The 21969-nt window shown below is 43.3% G+C and overlaps 1 protein-coding gene across 1 annotated transcript in view; it reads left to right on the top strand.

Annotated features, from left to right (window-relative positions):
• PMM2 (phosphomannomutase 2) overlaps positions 1-21969 on the top strand; it is a 155900-nt gene that overhangs the window by 108019 nt on the left and 25912 nt on the right. Inside the window, exons 5-6 of the mRNA XM_085628332.1 lie at positions 8181-8280; positions 16041-16116. Of these exons, the coding sequence (XP_085484458.1) occupies positions 8181-8280; positions 16041-16116 (176 nt within the window). The remainder of the gene's footprint in view (positions 1-8180; positions 8281-16040; positions 16117-21969) is intronic.

Here is a 21969-nt window from a genome sequence, read left to right as displayed (position 1 = left end):
CTGTTTTTTTCAACTAATTTTCAATTTTTCCTACATTTAACTGTTAGTTTCTATAAAGAAACCTTGATGGATCTACACAAATGACCCCTTGCTGAATTAAGAATTGTATCTACTTTTCCGAAATGTATAGCTTTCCAGGATCCATTATTGCTTTCACACCCATTTCTACCATTAACTGGAAGGAGGTTGAAAGCACAAAAAATAGCAAAAATAGGCTATGTCCCAGAAAAATGCCAAAACTGTGTAAAGAATGTTGGTTTTCTGACAAAAGTCTGCCATTCCCTAAAAGCTGGGAAAGTGGTGATTTCAGCCCCACAAACCCTTTTTTGATACCATTTGCAGAGAAAAACCCAGACGCTTTCATTTACAGCCCTTTCCCCCCCCAAAAAACAAAATGTTGCTGTATTTTGGCTAATTTCTGGGACCCCTCCAGGGGAATCTACAAACCCTGGGTACCTTTACAATCCCCATGATGTTGGAAGAAAAGGACGCAAATTTGGCGTGGATACCTTATGTGGTCAAACAGTTACAGGGGCCTAAGCGTGCACTACCCCATATAGCCAAAAAAAAAGCTTAGCACAGGTGCGGGAAAGGCCTAGCAGCGAAGGGGTTAAAGAGAATGTAACCTATTACTCGACATAAAAACTGCTCAGGCTTGCTTTGCCATAGCCATCACCCACACTATGCACTATTTAAAATCACCCCAGTTAACCTGCACACGCAAGGGGCCCTTTGACTTAAGCAAAGTGTCACCTACAAATGTTATTTAACCATCATATCATCTGCACTGAGAGCAAGCAACACTCACTGCTACAGAAGCCTTAGTGCACTGAGCTTCCTCTTGGCCGCATCTTGCCAATAAGGCTTGAAGAAACAAGAGCTATGTCCAGCCAGCCTTACTTTCCTCCCCTCCAGTTATCTCCTCATAGTGACTCGTTGGAGCAGATAAATAGGTCACAACTGGCTGCAGGTAAACCATGGGCCATTTAACAGCTCCAAGAAATCCTCATTCTTCAGCATTTTATACAATTTAAGGTCTTTAGTTAGTATAAAGTGTGCGTCATTGTCTTGCTAAAGTAGACTCAAAAGACAGTTATATGTTAGTGACTGTCCCCACTATGATACGTGACATCCCAACTTCTTATGAAAGTAGAAGCATTTAACCCAGATCTTTTGACTGGGGGAGAATGTTTGCATTGTCAGCATTCCGTCCATCATTTGTTTACTGTAACACTTTTCGCCCTAAGTGGGATGGGTATGCCCAGACGTGGGTCCCTTGCTCACTGTGCCACTGGATTCAAGCTAGCCTGGCTGAAGAAGGGTGACATACCCTGAAACCGGTACAAGGATGCTTGTTTCCGGTCCAGGGAGGACCTGGCCTGGCAGTTCGGTCTGGACTGTTCCCATGAGGCACAGGGTCAAGACTGATTTGCATATGGCTGGGTCCAAACTGGGGTGGTGTAGTGGGGAAAAGAACGATGGATGTAACCCAGATCTTTTTACTGGGGGAGAATGTTTGCATTGTCAGCATTCCGTCCATCATTTGTTTACTGTAACACTTTTCGCCCTAAGTGGGATGGGTATGCCCAGATGTGGGTCCCTTGCTCACTGTGCCACTGGATTCAAGCAACCCTGGCTGAGGAAGGGTGACATACCTTGAAACCGGTCCCAGGATGCTTGTTTCCGGTCCAGGGAGGACCTGGCCTGGCAGTTCGGTCTGGACAGTTCCCATGAGGCACAGGGTCAAGACTGATTTGCATATGGCTGGGTACAAACTGGGGTGGTGTAGTGGGCAAAAGAATGATGGATTTAACCCATATCTTTTGACTGGGGGAGAATGTTTGCATTGTCAGCATTTCGTCCATCATTTGTTTTTCTGCAGGTAAACCATGGGCCATTTAACAGCTCCAAGAAATCCTCATTCTTCAGCATTTTATACAATTCAAGGTCTTAAGTTAGTATAAAGTGTGCGTCACTGTCTTGCTAAAGTAGACTCAAAAGACAGTTGTACGTTAGTGACTGTCCCCGCTATGATACGTGACAGCCCATATTATTGTAATTGCATTTATATAGAACTTGCTACCCTTGATGGGGTGTTGAAACTCTTTTTAGGCGAGTAGCACGCTGCTCCAGAACCCATAAAGGATTAGTGGTGAATTAGAATAGTGAAATATGAAAGTTATTTGAGTGGTGGATATTAGTCAGCAATTTGGATTGAAAAGGATAGCGGAGGGATAGAAGAGGGAAAAAGGTTTGCATTTATATAGCGCTTATTACCCCTAATAGGGTGTTGAAGCACTTTCTTGGCGAGTACCACGCTACTCTGGAACCCACAAGGGTTAGTGGTGAATTAGTATAGTGAAATATTAAAGTAATTTGAGTGGTGGATTGTAGGACCTCTTGGAACACATCTTCTTCAATGTAAGTAAATTAGGTACTTAATTTAATTGTTATTACTTGGTAAATATTAATTAGATGTTCCCAGCTGTCCACAAACCAGCTCATGGCAACGTGCCTAGCGATACAAAATAAAACTGGCTCGCTTTGAAGGCAAATGTACTTTCAAAAACATATTACTGTATGTACCTTCTGCAAACATTGTTCGATGATCTAGAATATTCTATAAATGTTAAGCATTGATGAGGCTAATGTACTCAACAGTAGATCTTACTGGAGCCAATCAGACTGGAAAGACCCAAGATGAGTGAACTGTGCAAGTGAGAGATGAACCTGAACAAAATGTGTCATACACGAATGTGTTACGGTGACATCATAACAAGAAAGTCATCTAGCTGCATTTGCGTACAATACATACTACAGTATAAACAGGAACCTGCACATCCTATCATGAGTAAATAGTGGTGGGATGCTTTTGCCTGATAGTCGCAAAGCAATAAGATTCATCTATGTTATCGATGTTTTGATCTGGAAAGAATATTAGAAGAAATAATATCTGGTATAGGATATTGATTTATCTGCACTGAAAGCAGGCAACTGTAGTAATTAAAGTGCCCTGAGGAAAGGTAAACTGTATTTCGCAACTCCAAAAGTGATAAAGTGTAACTGTAACGGCGAACTGAGAATTGACACTGAATTAACAATGAAAAAGGGAGGGGCGCATTGTGTTCATGCCCAACGTCATCTCGTGCTGCTGAAAGCAGCTATATGCTGAATTATCCACAAAGTAAAATGCAGATAAAGTTATAGCGATCGCCAGCAGAAAATGTTAATCTTCCATGTTGAGTCATACAAATATGGCAGTCAAATAATGCAAATACAAAAGGAGCCATACCCCAATAGTGCATGGCTATGTCACAAGACAAACAGTCCGATGTGCGCTAGAAAAGGGGACTATATGTAGGACAAGCATTTGCAATGCAATAGGTCATTGCATTTATGCGAGTTTAAGCTATTAACATTGTAAGTGACAATGCCTTTTATTTATGTTTTAAAAAGCAAAACATAAACAAAAGGCATTTACAATGCTAATGGATGAAACTTGCGTAAATGCGAGACCTAATGCATTGTTAATGCTTGTTTCTTATGGAAAGCTGGGAAGCCTAACTCATGTAACTCACTTATTTTTCGGGTTGCTTTCTTTTTTTCAACTTTTAAGAAGGTAAAATTACAAAATAACTTTTGGGAAGGCGCACCATTTTAAGCCCTCTGGAAATGACATTATCTTTAAAGCTGTATTGTGGGAATTCATTTTATATGCGACATGAACGCGGAAGAACATTTGAGACAAGGACCTTTTGATGTTTACCTAATACTCGTAATATGGCCACATTGTTTAAAAGTCATTCGACAAACTTCCCCATGTTTGCTTCCGAGCACACAAACGCAGCGGTCATATTGCAATATGTGTTTATAACCATAATGGGTCAGTAGTAATATTGTAATGCATGCATATTTAGAATATTCAGCTAAACATCTGCGTGATTCTACTTCAGATGTTTATTATGTGTAGTCTCTGTATCAAATATTCAAAGCACTCATATACAACAGTGATGTCTATGTTTTTATTTTGTGAAATGGAAACATTGGCATAAAACATTTTTTAAATTCTTGAAGCACTTTGATCCTCCTTTTATTCGTATAATGTCCCTTGCCGATGGACGTGCTCTAGAAGTGCGCGTATTCATGTGGAACCCGAGCATACCATGAGTTGGGCGTTTCTTCCCAGGAAGCAAACATCTGTTTCAGCAATAAAGGACTTTCACACGTGACACGGATCAAACTACAGGGAGGGAGGCGAGTTGCCATTACGCATGGTAAAGTATACAGGTGAATAATTTAATTGCACATTACCCATCTGATATGTAGTTAGACCATAACCTCGTGCAGAGTTTTCAGCTGCCTAACAAGTACAAAACAAAATAAATGTGACCTTGGGTAATGTAACTGGTGCTTATACAGCGCTCCTATACCTTCGGCTCGAGTTTGCGCTATATAAATCGCACAAAACTATACGGGGGTGTTACTCTTTAAATGGATTTTCCACTTGAAAATACTTTGAGGCTTTTTTATGTTCAACAGTGCCCCCAAGTGGGTTAAGCTAGTAACAGTCTTTCTTTGTTTATGGCGCATTCACTTTCACTTGTCTGAATGCCGTTAGCGGTACGCGTTCACATCGCCTGTCCAGGCGCGCACGTCTTGTCCCCCTTCGGCCAAGAAACCGACAACAATAGATCTCGCCAAGGCGAGCAGCGCGGATGCGCTGCGTCGCTATGCGAGCCCTAAAAAATAGTGGTTAAATCGGTAACCAAAACAAACGTTGGTGCTGGTTAATTGTGCCAGGAGAATTCGCCTTAATCATTGCTACTATAGCAAATTTGAAAATTAGCACATGGGAACAAATTCTTGCACTAAAATACCCAGTGATCACATGTCTCATTGGGCAAAGCCAGATTGTTGTTCGGGTGCAAATATACAGTGCAAGATAAGCAGCCAATCGCATTGTGCACTGCAAAGCGATACAGTTTTCTCGTGTCATAAAATAAATCGGAATTCTGTAATTGCTAGGCATCTGCCCAAGTACACAGGAGAGGTGGACCCGCAACTTTGGAAATGCAGTTCTTTCCACTGTACAACAAATAAACATATCAAACACTTTTTTTTTGTTTGAGAATGCATCTTAAGAAAGTACCGAAGACAAACTTAAATGCAGGTATAAAAATTTCTTCAAAGTTGCAAATGCACCTAATCTTCTAGCTGATAGTTTAGATTGTTCATAAAGTTTATGCGAAGCGCGAGGCTCACCTTGCCTCCATTCTGGGTGTTTGGTAGGGCGTAGTGTCTTGGTCGCCCCTCGCACCCTTCCCGAAGAATTAAAGGTAGCATCGTTGTTTGCCGCCTCACCTATCCCCTTTTGGGTTATAAAGCCTGGGCCATTGTGAGAAGGGCAGCTCACATTTAAATGACTGGCATCTTGCAACATTATTATTTTTTAATACACGTAACCACACATGTTTGCATCAGTAACCTCTTCCTTGGCTCGATGAGCAGCGAGGGAGTTTTATTTATTTTAACCACCTGTGGTTGCTCTGTGACTTGTGTACAGCATAGGGGATGTTGCGTCAAGAGGACCATTGTTTCCTATACCAATGGTGAGCATCCATGGCATATGACTGTAATACCTGGGAATTCAAAGTAGTCTGGCCATGTGAGGCATTTGTACTTGGGAGTACATGATGATAATGACAACCTGATGTTTTGAGACTATGCATTTCTCAAAAACTGAAAACTGATAATTTAAAGGCAGTTTTAGTTTTCAAAAATGGGGTTTCTTCTGGAAAATTGAGTTTGTTTGCCCACAGTGGAAAGTAGTATTAGATAGAAAAATGTGCATTTTCAGAAACTGGTGAATGATAATTCAAGCTGAGCTGGAGAGACGTACTGCTGTGGTTATGTCCTTTGTGCCACTGGGCATGTCAAGATTTGAATGTTACTTAATAAGTCAAGAGGAGGCATTTAATATTGAAGAACTTTTTCCCAGCATTTCTGCTGGTAACCGCACTTGGTATACTTGGGTGGTAACTACTAAAAATCTTGCTTTGAGTGGTCATAGTGTAGTCACTATTTTAAAGGTATAAAATTTGCTAGTAGCTCGGGAAGACTTGCCTTGAGCCGAAGTAGCTCTCACTACAGAAAAGGTTGGAGACCCCTGGTCTAGACCTACTTGGCCACAGCAAACTAGGGCCTAGGGTTATATGGCTTATCGTTTTCTAAGTCTGTTTGCAGTGTAAGATATAGTAAAAAGTAAAAAGGCCAACAAGCGCCTTTTATCTACTTGCCCGGACCCAATTACATTTTTTTCAGTGTGGCGGCTAACTAAACCCTTAATTAAGATCACTTTAAGAAAGCAATTGTGGAACGTGTTCTGATACTGCTCACTGCATATCTCAAAATAGCCAAACTAACAGCCAACCCGAAGGCTAACTACAAATCCACACCACAAGAGTAACTCCTGCAGACAGACTCTATCCCCTCTGACCGTACATCGGAAAGTGGGACAACGTGAGGCATTCCGTGTTTTGAGACAGGCACGATATTGAGTGCCCGTCCTCCCACTAGTGCCTCTGACCCTCTCTAAAGTCGGCATTGGAGATCCCGCCCGATATGTCGCCTGCGGGGTAACTACTGTGGCTGGGCGGACAAGGGCATAGCCAGAAGGGTTAAACTTCCATGTTTGAGGTTGAGGCCCAGCACTCGCCTCAATGGCGCTTGCCCTCACTTGAGCCTGGTTTCGAGTAGTTGAAGTAGACTGTAACTAGACTGTGTCACGAGTCTACAAATAGGCAGTTCGAGAGCTGCAGCTTACAAGAGTGGAAATGTCAGAGCCTGGGAAGGCTCATGAGAGGTTCAATAACACAAACATTTCAGAGCCGGGTAAATCTCGGCGAGGGCTTCTCCACTTCAGTTCCAGTTCCTGTCTGAGCTCCATTCTCCAGCGAGGAATTGCGCCACCCAGTAAATTAAACCCAGTGCCCCTTAATATCGGGAAGATTGTATTATTCTCTGCTCTTTTGTACACCATGCTTTAGATTTAGTAATTATAGGTGTCGCCAGCCAGTGTCTGTTTATAATTGGTAATTTGCTGAGGGTTGGATTGTTGCTTGGAAAGCCTCGCTCTGAACACGTTACATGAAAAAATATCTGTTACATTTTTTGGGCTGTTTTTATTTACTAATCCAACAATATGAGATAGCCTTGCATATGGAGTTGAACATGCAGAAGCTGATGCGTTACAAATTCATTGTGTGGGGAGGGTGCTATGAACAGTGTGGGAAGAGCGCTGGGGAAGAGAGGAGACGTCCTGCAGATGCACTCTTATCGAGTGCTAGATACTAAATAAAATAAAGTGCCTTTCAAAGTGCATAGCCAGTTGAAGGACACTGGTAACTAGCCATTGGCTAGAGACTGGGAGCTGTACTTGGGCCATCCTCCACAGCATGGGCAGACAAAGCAGGAAGACATGCATTCGATAGCAAACGACATGCTGACCATTCAGAAACCCGTAAATTACAGCTACGTTGATTCCACCGAATAGTAAATATCGGTAAGTAATGGGCAGGTTCTAAGCCCCTTTTAAGAATTTTTTTCTCAATACAACATTTTACAGCCGCGGCTCCTGCAGGTAAGCGCGGTGGGGCGGGCGGGGGTGATTAGTCGACAGACGGTGGAATAGGATTTGTTTATTTATTTTATTTTCCCTATTCTGTTGTCTGTTGACTCCTGCCGCCCCACTATGGTTACATGCAGGAGCCGCAACTACAATACAAGAGATTTTGGAAACACAGCACAAGCACAGAAAACTAAAAAGGACACACATCTGACCTTTATACCTTCAGAGGAGAAACGTGGTGAAGGCTTAAGCACACACAGCTCTTAAAATTCAAAAGAAATGCTCAGCACTGGGGTGGAAGGGTTCACTCCAAACCAAAGTCCTGCCACTAAAGCCAGCATTTGTAAGGCAGTCCCAACCCTAAGATGTACCCTTCGACATTACAAAACGAACACTGTTTATGTTGGTTGAAAATGTCCATAGGGGTTGACTCTTGATGCACTGCAAAGTACATAAAGAAATTGAGTATGAATTCCACTTTTAATACCTGTGCTTGTACAAGCTGTATCACTTTTCCATGGTCTAGAATGACTCACTGGGCAGTTTTTTTCAGGGGCACCTTTATTGAATTCCGTAATGGTATGCTGAACGTTTCTCCAATTGGAAGAAGTTGCAGCCAAGAGGAGAGAATTGAATTCCTTGAACTGGACAAGGTATGCATGTAGATATTTATGGATGATTTACATCATTGAGCATTAGAAGGTCAATAAGTGAGATTAAAATTGAATGTTTGATGGCATGTGTGGCTGTAGATACACATGTTTAGCATAAGTCTGCCATCTAATGTTGGGTTCAGAAGTTTGCAAGTTGTTTTTCTTCGAAGAAGTTTTATGAATCGCGATATGTAGTGAATCCTCCTCTTGCTTGCAATGCACATGGTCCTCGAGCTCCATTGTTAGATTGTTTTTGTTTTTTTGCCGTCTTGATCGGTTGTGTGCTCCTCTGCTCCAGTTCGATACTGTTGTCAGGCTCTATCTGATACCCTCAGTATGTTTTTCAATTGCGGTTCAATCACTACTTCCCTCCTTTACCATTGATGTTGAATTCGTCCAGGGGATCCGAATCGAAAGACTCCCACTTAGGCCTTCACCCTGCGGGGCACAACTTTTCTTTGACATTTACTTCAATGGATGTCCAATTATTGATGGAATGGATGCCCTTTTGATTCTACACTTCTTGTCACGCCAAATTTCCACGCGCCAACCTACACCAGATGTGTAACTTGTGCTTATCTCCCGAACACCAGGAGTCAACCTTAGGGGCCTGCAGGTCTTTTTGATATAAAAAGACACTGAGATATCGAAGGGCTAAAAGAATGAAGATTTGTTGACAAGGTGTCGACAATACGCTGGACCTCTTCGGTTCGGTGGGTCAAGAATTCGAGGTAGAGGAACACCAATTGGCTGCAGAAGAAAGCAACATCTCTCCAGGTGACAGCTCTTGGATGGATGTGGAGTCATACAGCATCACTCCAGGATCAATTTTCAGTACCACCTCAAGATGAATGGGAATCATATGATGCAGATCCACACAAAAACACCGATCTAGATCTTTACCCATCAAAACCTTCTCCTCCTGACAACACTACTACTTGTCATGATCTTCTAAGTATGGCAGCCACTTTCCACATAGTGCCACTCCACACTGAGTCCCTACAATGTGACTCGCTTTTTGAGACTCCCTTTGTCCACTTAGTGCTCAACACAATACCTTCTAATGTTCAGGAACATGCCCAGATATACTTAAGATATTTTCAGTGACCCAGGTAGATCCAGGGTTATTATTCCCAGGGTTGATTAAAAGAAAAAAATAACCTCCCCCAGTCGACCCTGCATATATTAAGGGCCAGCTTATACCTGACTCCCTAGTTGTGGGCACAACCTGTAAACAGACAAACTCTCAAGCATCTGATGGTGGCCCCCACCAGATAAAGAGAGAAAAATGATAGATGCTGTGGGTAGGAAAGTGGCAGCAAAATCAGCCAACCATTGGAGGATTGCAAACTTCATTGGTCTCTTATCATGCTACAATAGGGCCCACTGGGATTAAATGGAAGACATTCTCCAGCATCTCCCAGAGGAGTATAAGAAAAGGGCATACCAGATTTCCTCAGAAGGCACACTAATATTGAACACATATCTACGGTGTGCAATTGACACAGCTGATATAGCAGCTAGAGGCATCAATACAAGCCTGCATCTTAGAAGACATGCCTGGTTAAGGTATCCGGTTTCAAACCTGAACTTCAGTAGAGCTTGTTAGCCCTTCCCTTCTACTGCGAACATCTTTTTTCCCTAAGTGGATACATTTTAGAAAAGAAAAAGAAAGATAACAAGATGCTGAAGCGATGGGAGCATTGCAAACACCATCACAACATGGTTCCTTTGGTCGCTCATCCTATCGTGGAGTGTCCAAAACAACCTCCCCTGAGGCATCCACCTCTCATAATAAATCCCACACTCAGACATCCTCCCTAAAAGGATACAATAGGGATTTATATAGGGGAAACCATTCTTGAGGCAGAGATACAGGAGGTTTTACCAAACCTTTCACATCCACTTCCAAGCCTTGACTTGCCCACCATTCCCCTGGTCATGCTACACCTGTCAGGGGAAGACTACAGCAGTTGTTTCCCACATGGCGGAATATCATATTCGACCAGTGGATGTTGGGTATTATCCAACATGGTTATTGCCTGGAGCTCACTTCAACAGCTCGAAACATTTCACCTTGCACCCACAAACTGTCAACAGACCATCAACAACTGCTCAAAGAGGAAGTTCAAACTCTTCTACGAAAGTGAGCAATAGAACGTGTACCATTACACCAACAAGGCAGTGGGGTCTATTCACTTGACTTCCTTATCTACAAAAAGGATGGGTCTCTAAGACCAATCCTCGATGTCAGACCCCTAAACAGGTACATTCTCTCAGAGTACTTCCACATGGTCACACTTCAAGATGTTATCCTGCTACTACAACAAGGTGACTTTATGGCCGCACTGGACCTAAAGGACATCTACCTCCACATTGAAATTCACCCAGAACATTGTTAATACTTAGATTGGTGCTAAATAGACAACATTTTCAGTTCAAAGTGCTTAAATTCAAAGTCACCATAGCTCCCAGGTGTTTACCAAATGCTTAGCAGCAGTAGTAGCTCACTTTCATAGGCAAAACATCCAGGTTTTACCTTACCTGGACGATTGGCTCATCAAGAGCAATACTCATCAAAGCTGTTTGCAACACACTCAAACTACCATAAACCTACTTCACCAACTAGGTTTCACAGTCAATGCAGTCAAACTCATCTGCAACTCCTTCAGATACAATCTTCCCTAGGAGCCATACCCAACTCACATGTGGGGATAGCTTACCCAAATGGTGCAAGTATTCAATCCTTCAAAACATTTATTCCACAATTTCAGCCTCATCGGCATATAAGAGTGAGAAAAGTCAGGCACCTTGTCATCATGCACAGCCATAATACCTCATGCCAGACTCAATATGTGCCCCTTGCAAGAATGCTTAGCGCGTCAAAGGACTCAAGCGTAAGGTCAGCTGGAAGATCTAGTATTGATTAGCCATCAAGCTTGCCACTCTCTGCACTGGTAGAATTCCAGCAATCTCCTAAAGGGACGGCCTTTTGTAGACCCAATTCCGCAGAGAACCATAACAGACACATCACTCACTGGTTGGGGGGCTCACTGTCAGAAATTGACTGTACAGGGCCACTGAACACCCAGTCAAACTCATCTCCAGATCATTCACCTAGAGTTCCTAGCTGTTTATCTAATGCTAAAAGTGTTCCTCCCCACCTCACAGGCAAAGTAGTTCTCATCAACACAGACAACATGACTACCATGTATTATCTGCAAAAACAGGGGTACCTGGTCACCTAATTTATCTCATCTATCCCAGATCATCTGGAGGTGTAATCTCCCTCACCATATTTAACCTTTTCGTGAAGCACCTACACTGGATGGACAATGACTTTGCAAATCTCCTCAGCAGGAGACAACTAGTCCACAAGTGGGAACTCAACCCACAAGTCCTCCACCCATTCTTCCAACAATGAAGTCACCCAGATATAGACCTGTTCGGCAGAGCAGAGAACACCAAATGCCTGAAATTCGCCTCCAGGTAACCACACCCACAGTCCAAGGGCAACTCACAAAGGGTGAGTCAGTCAAGGATATTTGCTTACGCTTTTACACCTCTCCCACTGCTTCTGTTTGTGATTCGCAAACTTCGGCAGACGTGTCTGACACTCATCCTAGTAGCTCCCACATGGGCCAGACACCCTGGTTCACCAGACAAATAGAACTCTCATTAGTTCCACACCAGGTCATTTCAAACTGGCAGGACTTTCTAACTCAAAATCAGGGAGCCGAATTACATTCAAATCCCAGCCCAGATCTCTCAATCTTGCAATCTGGCTGTTGAGGTTTTAGAATTCGGATACTTGAATCTACCTCAACAGTATATGGATATTCGTAAAGAAGCAAAAAGACCCACTACTAGAGTCTGTAATGCGACAAAGTGGAAACGCTTTGCTCTCCATTGTCATATAAAGGATATTAACCCCTTAACAGCAAAACCTCAAGACATTGTCTGTTACCGTCTCCATTTGCAAACTTATCGGTTAGCCTTCAGTTCCATAAGAATGCTCCTAGCGGTGGTCGCAGCATATCTCCAAAACAGGAAACAAACTTCTATAGTCAGAACTCCTGTCATTAAAGCTTTTCTAGAGGACCTCAAAAGAGTTATCCAGCCTAGGGTTCCTCCAACACTAGCTTGGAACCTCAATGTTGTGTTAACAATGTTAATGGATGTTTACACTCGTGCCCTCTCCAGTTTCTATCATGGAAAGTTACTTTTCTCATCGCAATCACTTCACTCAGACGTGTCCGTGAGCTACAGCCATTAACTCTAGAAGAACCATTCTTCCAACTTCAAGGAGACAAAGTGGTACAATGTAACAACCCTAAGGTCCTGTCAAACGTGGTCTCACAGTTCTTCTTAAATCAATCTATTGAGTTGCCAGTATTCTTTCCAAATCTGATTTCCATTGCGGAAAGAGCTTTACACACACTGGATGTGAAAAGAGATCTCATGTATTATATTGACAGAATTAAAATATTTAGAAAGGCACAACGACTGTTTGTTGCATTTTCAAAACCACATAAAGGAAGGGCCATCTCTAAAACAAGCATTTCGTGTGAGATTGTAAAATGCATCCATACTTGTTATACTAAAGGTAAACAAACTCTACCTATCCCTCAAAAAGGCTCACTCTACTTGTAAAAAGGGACCTTTCATGGCCTTTTTAGGCAATATACTCATAGTTGACATATGTAAGGCAGCTACATGAACTATTCCCCTCACATTTACAAAACATTACTGTGTAGATGCCATGGCCCATCAGCAAGCCAATGTGGACCAAGCGGTTCTACGTGCACTATTTCAAAGAAACACAACCCACACAGGTTAGTCACCGCTTTCGGAGGAAAACTGCTTTTCAGTCTATGCTAAGCATGTGTATCTACAGCCACACATGCCATCAAATGGAAAATGTTACTCACCCAATCAGCATCTGTTTATAGCATGAAGTGCTGTAGATTCACATGCGCCCACCCTCCTCCCTGGACACCTGTGTGGTTTGCGCTTATATACATTAAACATGACACTATTTTTGCATGGCCGTCTCACAAGTTTACATCATCCTTCACACTCCATCCTCAATCACCAAGCGGAAAACAGTCTAACAATGGAGTCGAGGACCATGCTTTGAAACACTTCTTCGAAGAAAAACAACTTGCACACTTCCGAGCCCAACACCAGATGGCCGACTTATGCTAAACATGTGAATATACTGCACTTCATGCCACAAACAGATCCTTTCTGGGTAAGTTACATTTTCCTTACATATTAAGGCCCTTTTTGGTTGCTAATAACTATGTTAAAATAAGGCCTTGGTTATTTATCAGAGCCAGGCACCCGGTGCAGATTGGTGGAAGGGCTGCCAGAAGACTGTTTGTGGGATTGTCTTGAGGAGTGACACAGGCAGTCCCTATTACTGAGAGCCACAGAGGCCTCCACTGACTTAAATCTCGGTGCACATGATTCCAATAGGTTACCTCTGCATATAATATGCTTCAATAACGTACTGTCTCTCAGTAGAAACCTACTTGAATTAGAAAAGGTGAAATGGGATTTGAAACAGAATCCCTTAAACAACCAACAACAGTCAGCTGGAAACAAGCCACACATCTTAAATCAAAAAGAGCCATTCACAGGGGCACATGCAGAGAGTGGTACTTGAAGACTAAGCCAGCTACGTTATTTAATGTAAGTGACGTTTAAAATGCCTTCATGCTGCCAAGGTGATGGTATCAGAGCATGTCATTCGAGTGCTAAGGTGGAAAGGATGAATGCATGGGGGTTGCATACAGCAGAGAGAAGCCTTTGGGGTCGACAGAATTAATTTAAATATTGGATAAATAACATAAGACGTGATGGGCAGGTGAAGTACAACTGTATTCTTTTTAAAGAAGAGGAGGCTGGAGACATATCATAAATGAGTATGGAGAAGGGCAGAGAGCATGGGCAACCACACTGTACAATACTGTGCACATGCAGTGATAAAGGCAACACCTTTGGCATCTGTGTATGTTACATGACCCTGACCTGTGCTCCTTATTGATGGGCAGCAGATGTAGGGCATTATGAGCGAGAATGATTGGGATAGGAAATGAGAACTTACATATATAGCTTTCACAATCTTTATTTTGTAGGAAGTGATCATGCCATCCATTTGTAGACTTGTTAACAATCTGGTACCCACTGGCCTAAAAATGTGCATATGCTTCTATTACCAAGATGGTACCGATTGCCTACTTTTCCTCATCAATTTTCCAACAAGCACATGCTTAAGCTGACATCATGTATACAGGCAATAGGCAAAGAAAAGTGTCATTCCGGAGGAGTGGTTGCTGACTCTTTGGGAGTATCCGCCCACGCTCACCAATACCAGGCTTCGCAGGGAACCAGGCAATGCAAAAATTATTTAGGCTACAAAAATTATCTTCGTTCCATTGTCCTTCCAATGAACTGGACATTACACACATGGAGCCAAATGACTCGTTGGGCTATTTTTGCAGGAACAATGGAGCATATCTGACATAGTTCTAATGAATATTCTGAATGGCACACAAGGGTAGGTAGGTCCTTAAAGTTCGGACAAGTGGAAGTGGGACATAAATGCCTTTGAACTGGCCATGTGTCTTGGTAAACAATGATTTGACTCCCATAGTATTAGTGTGGTCTCATCATGACTTTTTATATCCTAATAGTATACAAAAATAAATTTTGCAGTATGCTAATTAGTTTACTGTCAAAACATCTTAATAATTTACAACAACCAAGTTGGAGGAATTCAGATATTGGTCTCTGATCTTACATTTATCGTGGTAACTGTTATTCTTCTTGTTAGTAAATTTTGGAGCCCTTTAAAAAGATGTAGAATCCTATATTGGTGGCAAAACTAAAACATTGTGGGTCCAGGGAGCATTAAAAGTTTTTCTCGAAAAATATAGAAATGTATACTTGGGGGGATATAACATGACAAAGGCATTTGTAGGAAAGAACCATTTTGTTCTTAATAAATCAGAAACATGTGAGGTGTTAAATTTAAATGGAACATTTATATATTTGTATTGTGTTCTACAAAACGTTGTGTTTTTTCTCTAGGTTCTGCACCTCTATCGTGTGTTGTTGGTAGTTTAAATGTGTTTCAGCAGAGGTTGATAGACCAAATCAACAGATGGGACATATTTTGATAATGCATGGATGAAGTATGGAGAAAGAGAGGGACACCTCCTACTTTACCAATACGTTTCTTTTGAAAATGGCCTTCCATACAATACATATTAATCTTGTGTATTTACATATTGATGTAATGAGTGATGCCTTGAATTGGCATTGCTTAACGTTAGCTGCTTTTTTATTTTTTTTCATCCAGAATCGTTGTGGATATGATTGTATGATGTCTAGCAATACATGCGGTAGTCCATAGCATAAACACAAAGGTTTCATTTGAAGCCAAATCCCTCTAGAACAAACGTTCACCAAATTGAGGGTGATTTACCAGCCACTCTTTCACAGATTGGATGATCCTGGTGTGGTCTTAAGATAGCCAAACAAAAGTACTGTTTACAGTTTTTTGGTAAATACTGGGTGATATAAGTCATGTAATATGTATACATCTCAAAATATAAGTTTTGTATGGAACCCTAGTGGTAGTCTTCTTTATGTAAATGCTTGCTGTAACTTACAAGTTATCTGAGATTCTAGGTACCCTTTTGGATAGAATGCAGCTTTCTTACTGAGGTGCCCTCTTTTATTTTTCACAGAAGGAACATATCAGAGCGAAGTTTGTGGATGAACTGCGAAAAGAATTTGCGGGAAAGGGACTCACATTTTCTATAGGTATTTACTGTTTTAGTGTTTGTGTGTTCCTGTTCTTTAATAACAGTATGTGCATTGGGTATGTTGCCTGATAGTAGGGATGAGTTTTACAAGGATGTTTTCATATTATCGCTACTTCGTAAATTTCTACAAATGTGAAAATATCCTCGAGGTTAATCTTATTATATCATAAACAGTTTTCCAAGTAGGATTGGGTGGAATATAGGCTTTGGGCTCTGTCTTCACCAGGAAATATTTTCTGCTTGTAAACACAGCTCAGAAAAGTGGTACAGCTACATTTTAAAAACATTGGTTAGTATAAGGTGCAGTCCTTGGGGAACAGCACCCCTTTTTTTCTCATGAGACAGTCTGATGTGGAGATGCCCTCTAACCTGGTACAGTGGATTCATGTTGTCTCTACCTGTTCTCTGTTGCTTTAATAGCTGTGTCAGTTACACTGAAGAAACAATATTTTATTTACTTTTTAATTTAAAAAAATCAACTTTGAAACGAAGAACAAAAGGCAAAAGAAGTAAAAATAAACACCTTCAGTGAACGTTAGTAATGCACTCGGACTGTTTGTAATGCCATATGAGGTCTGGGATAAAAGCAACATTTCCATCCACCAGTCAACCTCCCAACAACTCAACCCCTATTTTGACTCCTGGCTTCATTGTACCAACACATTTTCCATAATTCATATTGTGAGGATTGAGGTGCATTATATGGTGTGGTTGTTAAACCTCACCCTGTTATACACTCACAAAACCATCTTGGGTCCAGTAAGGCTCATTTGCAAAATCTCATGCTCAACCTTGGGTAGCTGTAGCTTCGAGCAGCAAGGCTTACACAAAGGAACTAGTATAAAGCATTTAGAAGCACCACACAATAGAATAAGAAAGTCACACAGCTCAAAAGAAATCCGACGTCAATTTATAAAAAATTGATATTTTATGAATTTTTAGACACCAAGATGAGCACTATCTACCAGAGGGCTCCGGAGATATAGATTTTTAAGTAAAACATAATTCTCACGCCTTTTATGCCAAAGCACAAACAAACATTGGTAACCGTAATAATTGAAAACTTCTGAAAAGTTTGGAAGAATTGTTTTGGGCTACTGGATGAACAATTCATACACGCAGAAGGTCAGGGATGCAAGCAAGAAATATTTGGACAAATACCTGGTCACCAAAGCAGTCTCAAGTCCAGTTAAACACTTTGCATCAAAACTGCCATAGACTTCATTGGGGTGGTCCTGATGCTGAGGATGCTTAAAGATGGTCTTCATGCTGCGGAGTTGATAGCGGTCTCCCTGGGGTTGTTCCTTAGTCCACAGGTAAGGTCGGGCGACTTTTGGCACCGGAGTCGCGTCCCTCAAAGTCCTATTTCAGCCAGTAGAAGTGCAGCAGCTGCGTGGGCTACCTATCTCTGTTCACACCGGTTCCTGCAGTTTCCTTTGGTGAAGGCTAGTGCCAGTCTTCGGAGACCAGTCTGCATTATGATGACTCTCACGAGTCCTGCAGACACGAGTGTATCTTTTGAGTGCTAATGGGAGGTCTTCTTGGCTGTACTTAGATCTCAGCACCATTCCTTCCAGATGGATACTGACTAACCAGGACAGGTTACTTCAGCTTTTATGGCATTGGTGCTGAAACAGATGGTCAGCCAACTGACCTTTGGAGTTCACCTTTTTGGTATGGGGCTTTGGAGGAACCTTTCCACAAGCTAGGCACCACAGCACAGGTCTCTGTTCACTAGCCCAAGGAGCAGCAGGTGCAGTCCAGTGGTGGGTGCCGCCTCTCTTGCCAGGTCCAGTAGTCATCAGGGCAGTCTCTTTGGTCCTTTCTCCAGTCCAGATGTGATCTGAGGTCGAAGGTTCAAGGAGTGCCATATTCATGCCCAGAAAGTGCCCTGGGGAGATGATGTGGTCACTAGCCAATGGGCTACCAGGATTCCTCTCGCCTTATGACTATTTTCGACTATGTGTGGCATCTAGCAATTACAGAGTGCACTATTCTTCCAACTTTCAAGATGTCTGAACCCTTTCTTGGCTGTTAGGAGCTTGGTAGCATACCCTAGAATTGTGGCTCTCTGTGGGGTAGACACACATGGAAAAACCGGTTTGTCAACTGGTTTCTCCTCTCTGTTCCCACTGCCAGCTCTCTTGTGTGTAATCACCATTTGTCTACTAAAGGCGGCTTCTCCTTTGAAGCTATCCTTTTGGGCCAACATCCTGTGTGGCTTCCTGTAAGTGGGAGGTAACACCTCCCTCTGTGTCAGGACTGTATTGGTCCTGATCCTGGGAGTCATTCACACAACTCCACAGGAGGGCAGAGGGCTATTTGGTGACCAGCAACTGCAACAGGCCACTGGATAAACTGGGCAACAGAGTGTCAACTTTCTAAAATTTTCTGTTCCTCAAAAGTAACATTAAATTCGACTTGGGCGTCGTCTGGTTTAATGCCAAGATTAATTTGATACCTTGACGTACTCATTTTAGTAATCTCATTCAAAAGTTAGCAGGGCTGAGATGTCGGCCTGTAACTCTGCACTAGCTAATGGGGCTACTAACCTTTCCACATCCCCCCAAAACAATTTGGTAGTTTTACTGATAGGACATATCAAAGTTCCACTTAAAAATATACTGCTCCCTGCCTTAGGGCTTGAAAAGTCTTCCTTTGGGGAGATGGGTATATATTGTTAAGGGAAGAAGGAGCTTTTCCATTGGTTTAAATCACAAAATCGAACTTGCAGTTTAAACTGCTCTTCCAGGATGCAGTGAAAGGCTGGGAGACGTTTTGTAGTTTGTCACTTTCAGGGTGGCACAACCAGTGCTGCAGCCATGGGTGGACACTTTAACTTACAATCAATCAATCAATGAGGGGTTTATAAAGCACACTACTCACCTGTGAGGGTCTCAAGGCGCTTGCAGCTTAGGATCGGTCGAAGATCCAGGTATTGAGGTCCTTCCTGAACATGGGCAGGGTCGGGGAGCATCTGATGTTCACAGGGAGCTTGTTCCAGGTCTTGGCTGCGATGTGGGAGAAGGCTCTCCCGCCTGTTCTGTTTCTGCAGATGCGGGGTACCTCTGGCAGGGTGAGGTCGGCAGAACGGAGGCTTCTCTTGGGTTCGTGGAAGGATAGTCTCTCATTGAGGTATTTGGGTCCGATGATGTTGAGTGATTTGTAGGCGTGGGTGAGGAGTTTGAAGGTGACCCTCTTCTTGACGAGGAGCCAGTGGAGGTCTCGTAGGTGTTGCGTCATGTGTTCATGACGGGGAGTTCTGAGGATGAGTCTGGCTGTGGCGTTCTGGATGGTTTGGAGTTTGTGTAGAAGGGTTCTGTTGATACCGGCGTATAGGGCGTTGCTGTAGTCCAGTCTGCTGGTTCTGAGTGTGTGGGTGACGGTTCTTCTGCAGTCGGGGAGGATCCATTTGAAAATCTTGCGGAGGATGCGTAGGCAGTTGAAACTGGTGGAGGCAACAGCGTTGATCTGGCGGTTCATGGAGAGGGAGGAGTCGAGGATGATGCCGAGGTTTCGTGCGTGGTCTGTGGAGGTGGGCGTGCTTCCAAGGGCGGTGGGCCACCAGACGTTGTGCCTGCAGAGGTGCAGGGTCTGAGGATGAGGACCTTGGTCTTCTCAGAGTTGAGCTTCAAACAGCTGTCCTTCATCCAGGCTGCCACATTCCTTCCTGGAAACAGATTCTGGTGTCTTCAGGCTTCTTCGTGAGTGAGAGGATGAGCTGGGTGTCGTCAGCGTAGGATACAATGCTGAGCCCATGCTGTCTGATGATGGCGGTGAGGGGAGGCCATGTAGATGTTGATGAGCGTGGGGCTGAGCGATGATCCTTGGGGTACTCCGCAGTTGATATCGGTGGTTTGGAGAGGAAGGGAGGGAGTCTGATCCTCTGGGTTCGGCCGGAGAGAAAGGATTGGATCCAGTCGAGGGCGGTTCCTTGTATCCCCGCGTTGTGAAGTCTGGCTGCAAGTGTGCGATGTGAGACGGTGTCGAAGGCTGCTGAGAGGTCCAGAAGGATGAGGGCCGAAGTGTGTCCCTGGTCGAGTAGCATGCGGATGTCGTCGGTGGCGGCGAGGAGGGTGGTCTCGGTGCTGTGGTTGCTGCAGAATCCAGACCGGGAGGCGTCCAGGATAGAGTTCTCTTTGATGAAGGCAATCAGTTGGGCGTTGACGAGTCTCTCGGTGACTTTGGCCGCGAAGGGGAGGAGAGAGATGGGCCGGTAGTTTTTTAGGTCCGTTGGGTCGGCCGTTGGTTTCTTGAGGAGGGGTTTGATCTCTGCTCGCTTCCAGTCGTCTGGGAAGATGCCGACATGTAGGAGGCGTTGATGGCCCATCCTAGTTTGGGTGAGATGGCAGCGGCAACCCTGTGGAATATGTGCGGTGGGCAGGGGTCCATTGGAGCTCCTGAGTGGGTTTTCTTCATGGTTGCGGTGCTGTGTTCTAAGGTGGCGGGAGTCCAGGTCATGATAGATGGCTTCTCGGTGGCGAGGGGGGGTGGTGTCTGGTGTCTGTTCGTTGAAGTTGTCGTAGAGGACCTTGATCTTCAGATGGAAGTAGGAGCTGAGCTTGTCACATAGTTCTTGGGAAGGTGTGACGTCCGTGGCTTTGCTGGGGGGTTTGGCGAACTGCTGTATGACGTTGAACGGTTCTTTGGCTTTGTTTGCATTGGTTTGGACTTTGTCTCTTATGGAGGTCCGCTTGGTGTCTCTTATGCACTGGTGGCTTTGCCTTTGAAGTGAGGAGAAGCTTCTAGAGGCATGCTTTTGAAGTTCACAGGTGCCCTGCCTCCCAGACTAACTACAGGGAGTAGGCAGCCCTTTGTGTGGAGACAGGGCACAGCCTATTCACTTGTAAGTGGGGTTGAGCTTAGCTCCTCCCTTTCATCCTGCCAGTGATGTCCCATCCAGTCACACCTAAGCTCCCCATTGTGTGAGGCTGTCTAGGAGGAATGCACAAAGCCTAATTGTCACCCACGCCCAGTCATGTTGACCCAGAGTCAGGCTGCAGGCACCAAATGGCTAAGGTAAAAAAAAGGCAACTTTCTAAAAGTGAAATTTTCGGAATTGTAATTTAAAATCTGACTTCACCATAGATTAGAATTTTAAATTACGATTCCAGAGACAGCAAACACGGAGGAGTACCTGTTCTCATGTGGAAATTGCACTTATAAAATATAATAAGGTAATTCCAATGTTAACCTATGGGAGAGATTGGCTTTGTAGTAGTAAAAAATGAATTCACTATCAGGACATGTAAAATGTAAACATACATGTCCAGCATTATAAATACATTTCACCCTACCCTTGGAGCTGTCCAGGGCCTGCCATAGGGGTGACTTATTTATATTAAAAGTAAGGTTTGGACCCAGCAAAAGATTCATTTTGCATGGTTGAAATGGCAGTTGAAAACTGCACACACACACACAGGCTGCAGCAGAGGGCCTGAGACATATTTGAAGTGCTACTTAAGTGGGTGGCACAGTCAGTGCTGCAGACCTACCAGTAGCATTTAATTTACAGACCATTTTACTAGGAACGTTCATGTACATCAAATGTGCCAATTGGGTATTATCGAATATAACAGGTTTTTAGGAGAGAGCACATGTGCTTTAGCACTGATTAGCAGTAGTAAAATGTGTCCTTAGGCCAGCAAAAACAAAGTCAGCAAAAACAGGAGGTCTGAAGGCAAAAAGGTAGGGGAAGACCGCACCAAGGATGCCAGGTCTAACACACATGCATTGTGTGGCCACTCGTCCCTGCTATACATCTCATTCACCAAAAAATTCTGTTTTCTGCATATGGTAGATTTTGATCATTAACTTTGGTTTTATCGTGGATACTCATTATATTCAGAAA

This window comes from Triturus cristatus, chromosome 10, assembly GCF_964204655.1.
Source record: "Triturus cristatus chromosome 10, aTriCri1.1, whole genome shotgun sequence".
Taxonomy (NCBI): Eukaryota; Metazoa; Chordata; class Amphibia; order Caudata; family Salamandridae; genus Triturus; species Triturus cristatus.
Note: the sequence above shows the minus strand (reverse complement) of the source record. Positions and strands in the feature narration are given on the sequence as shown.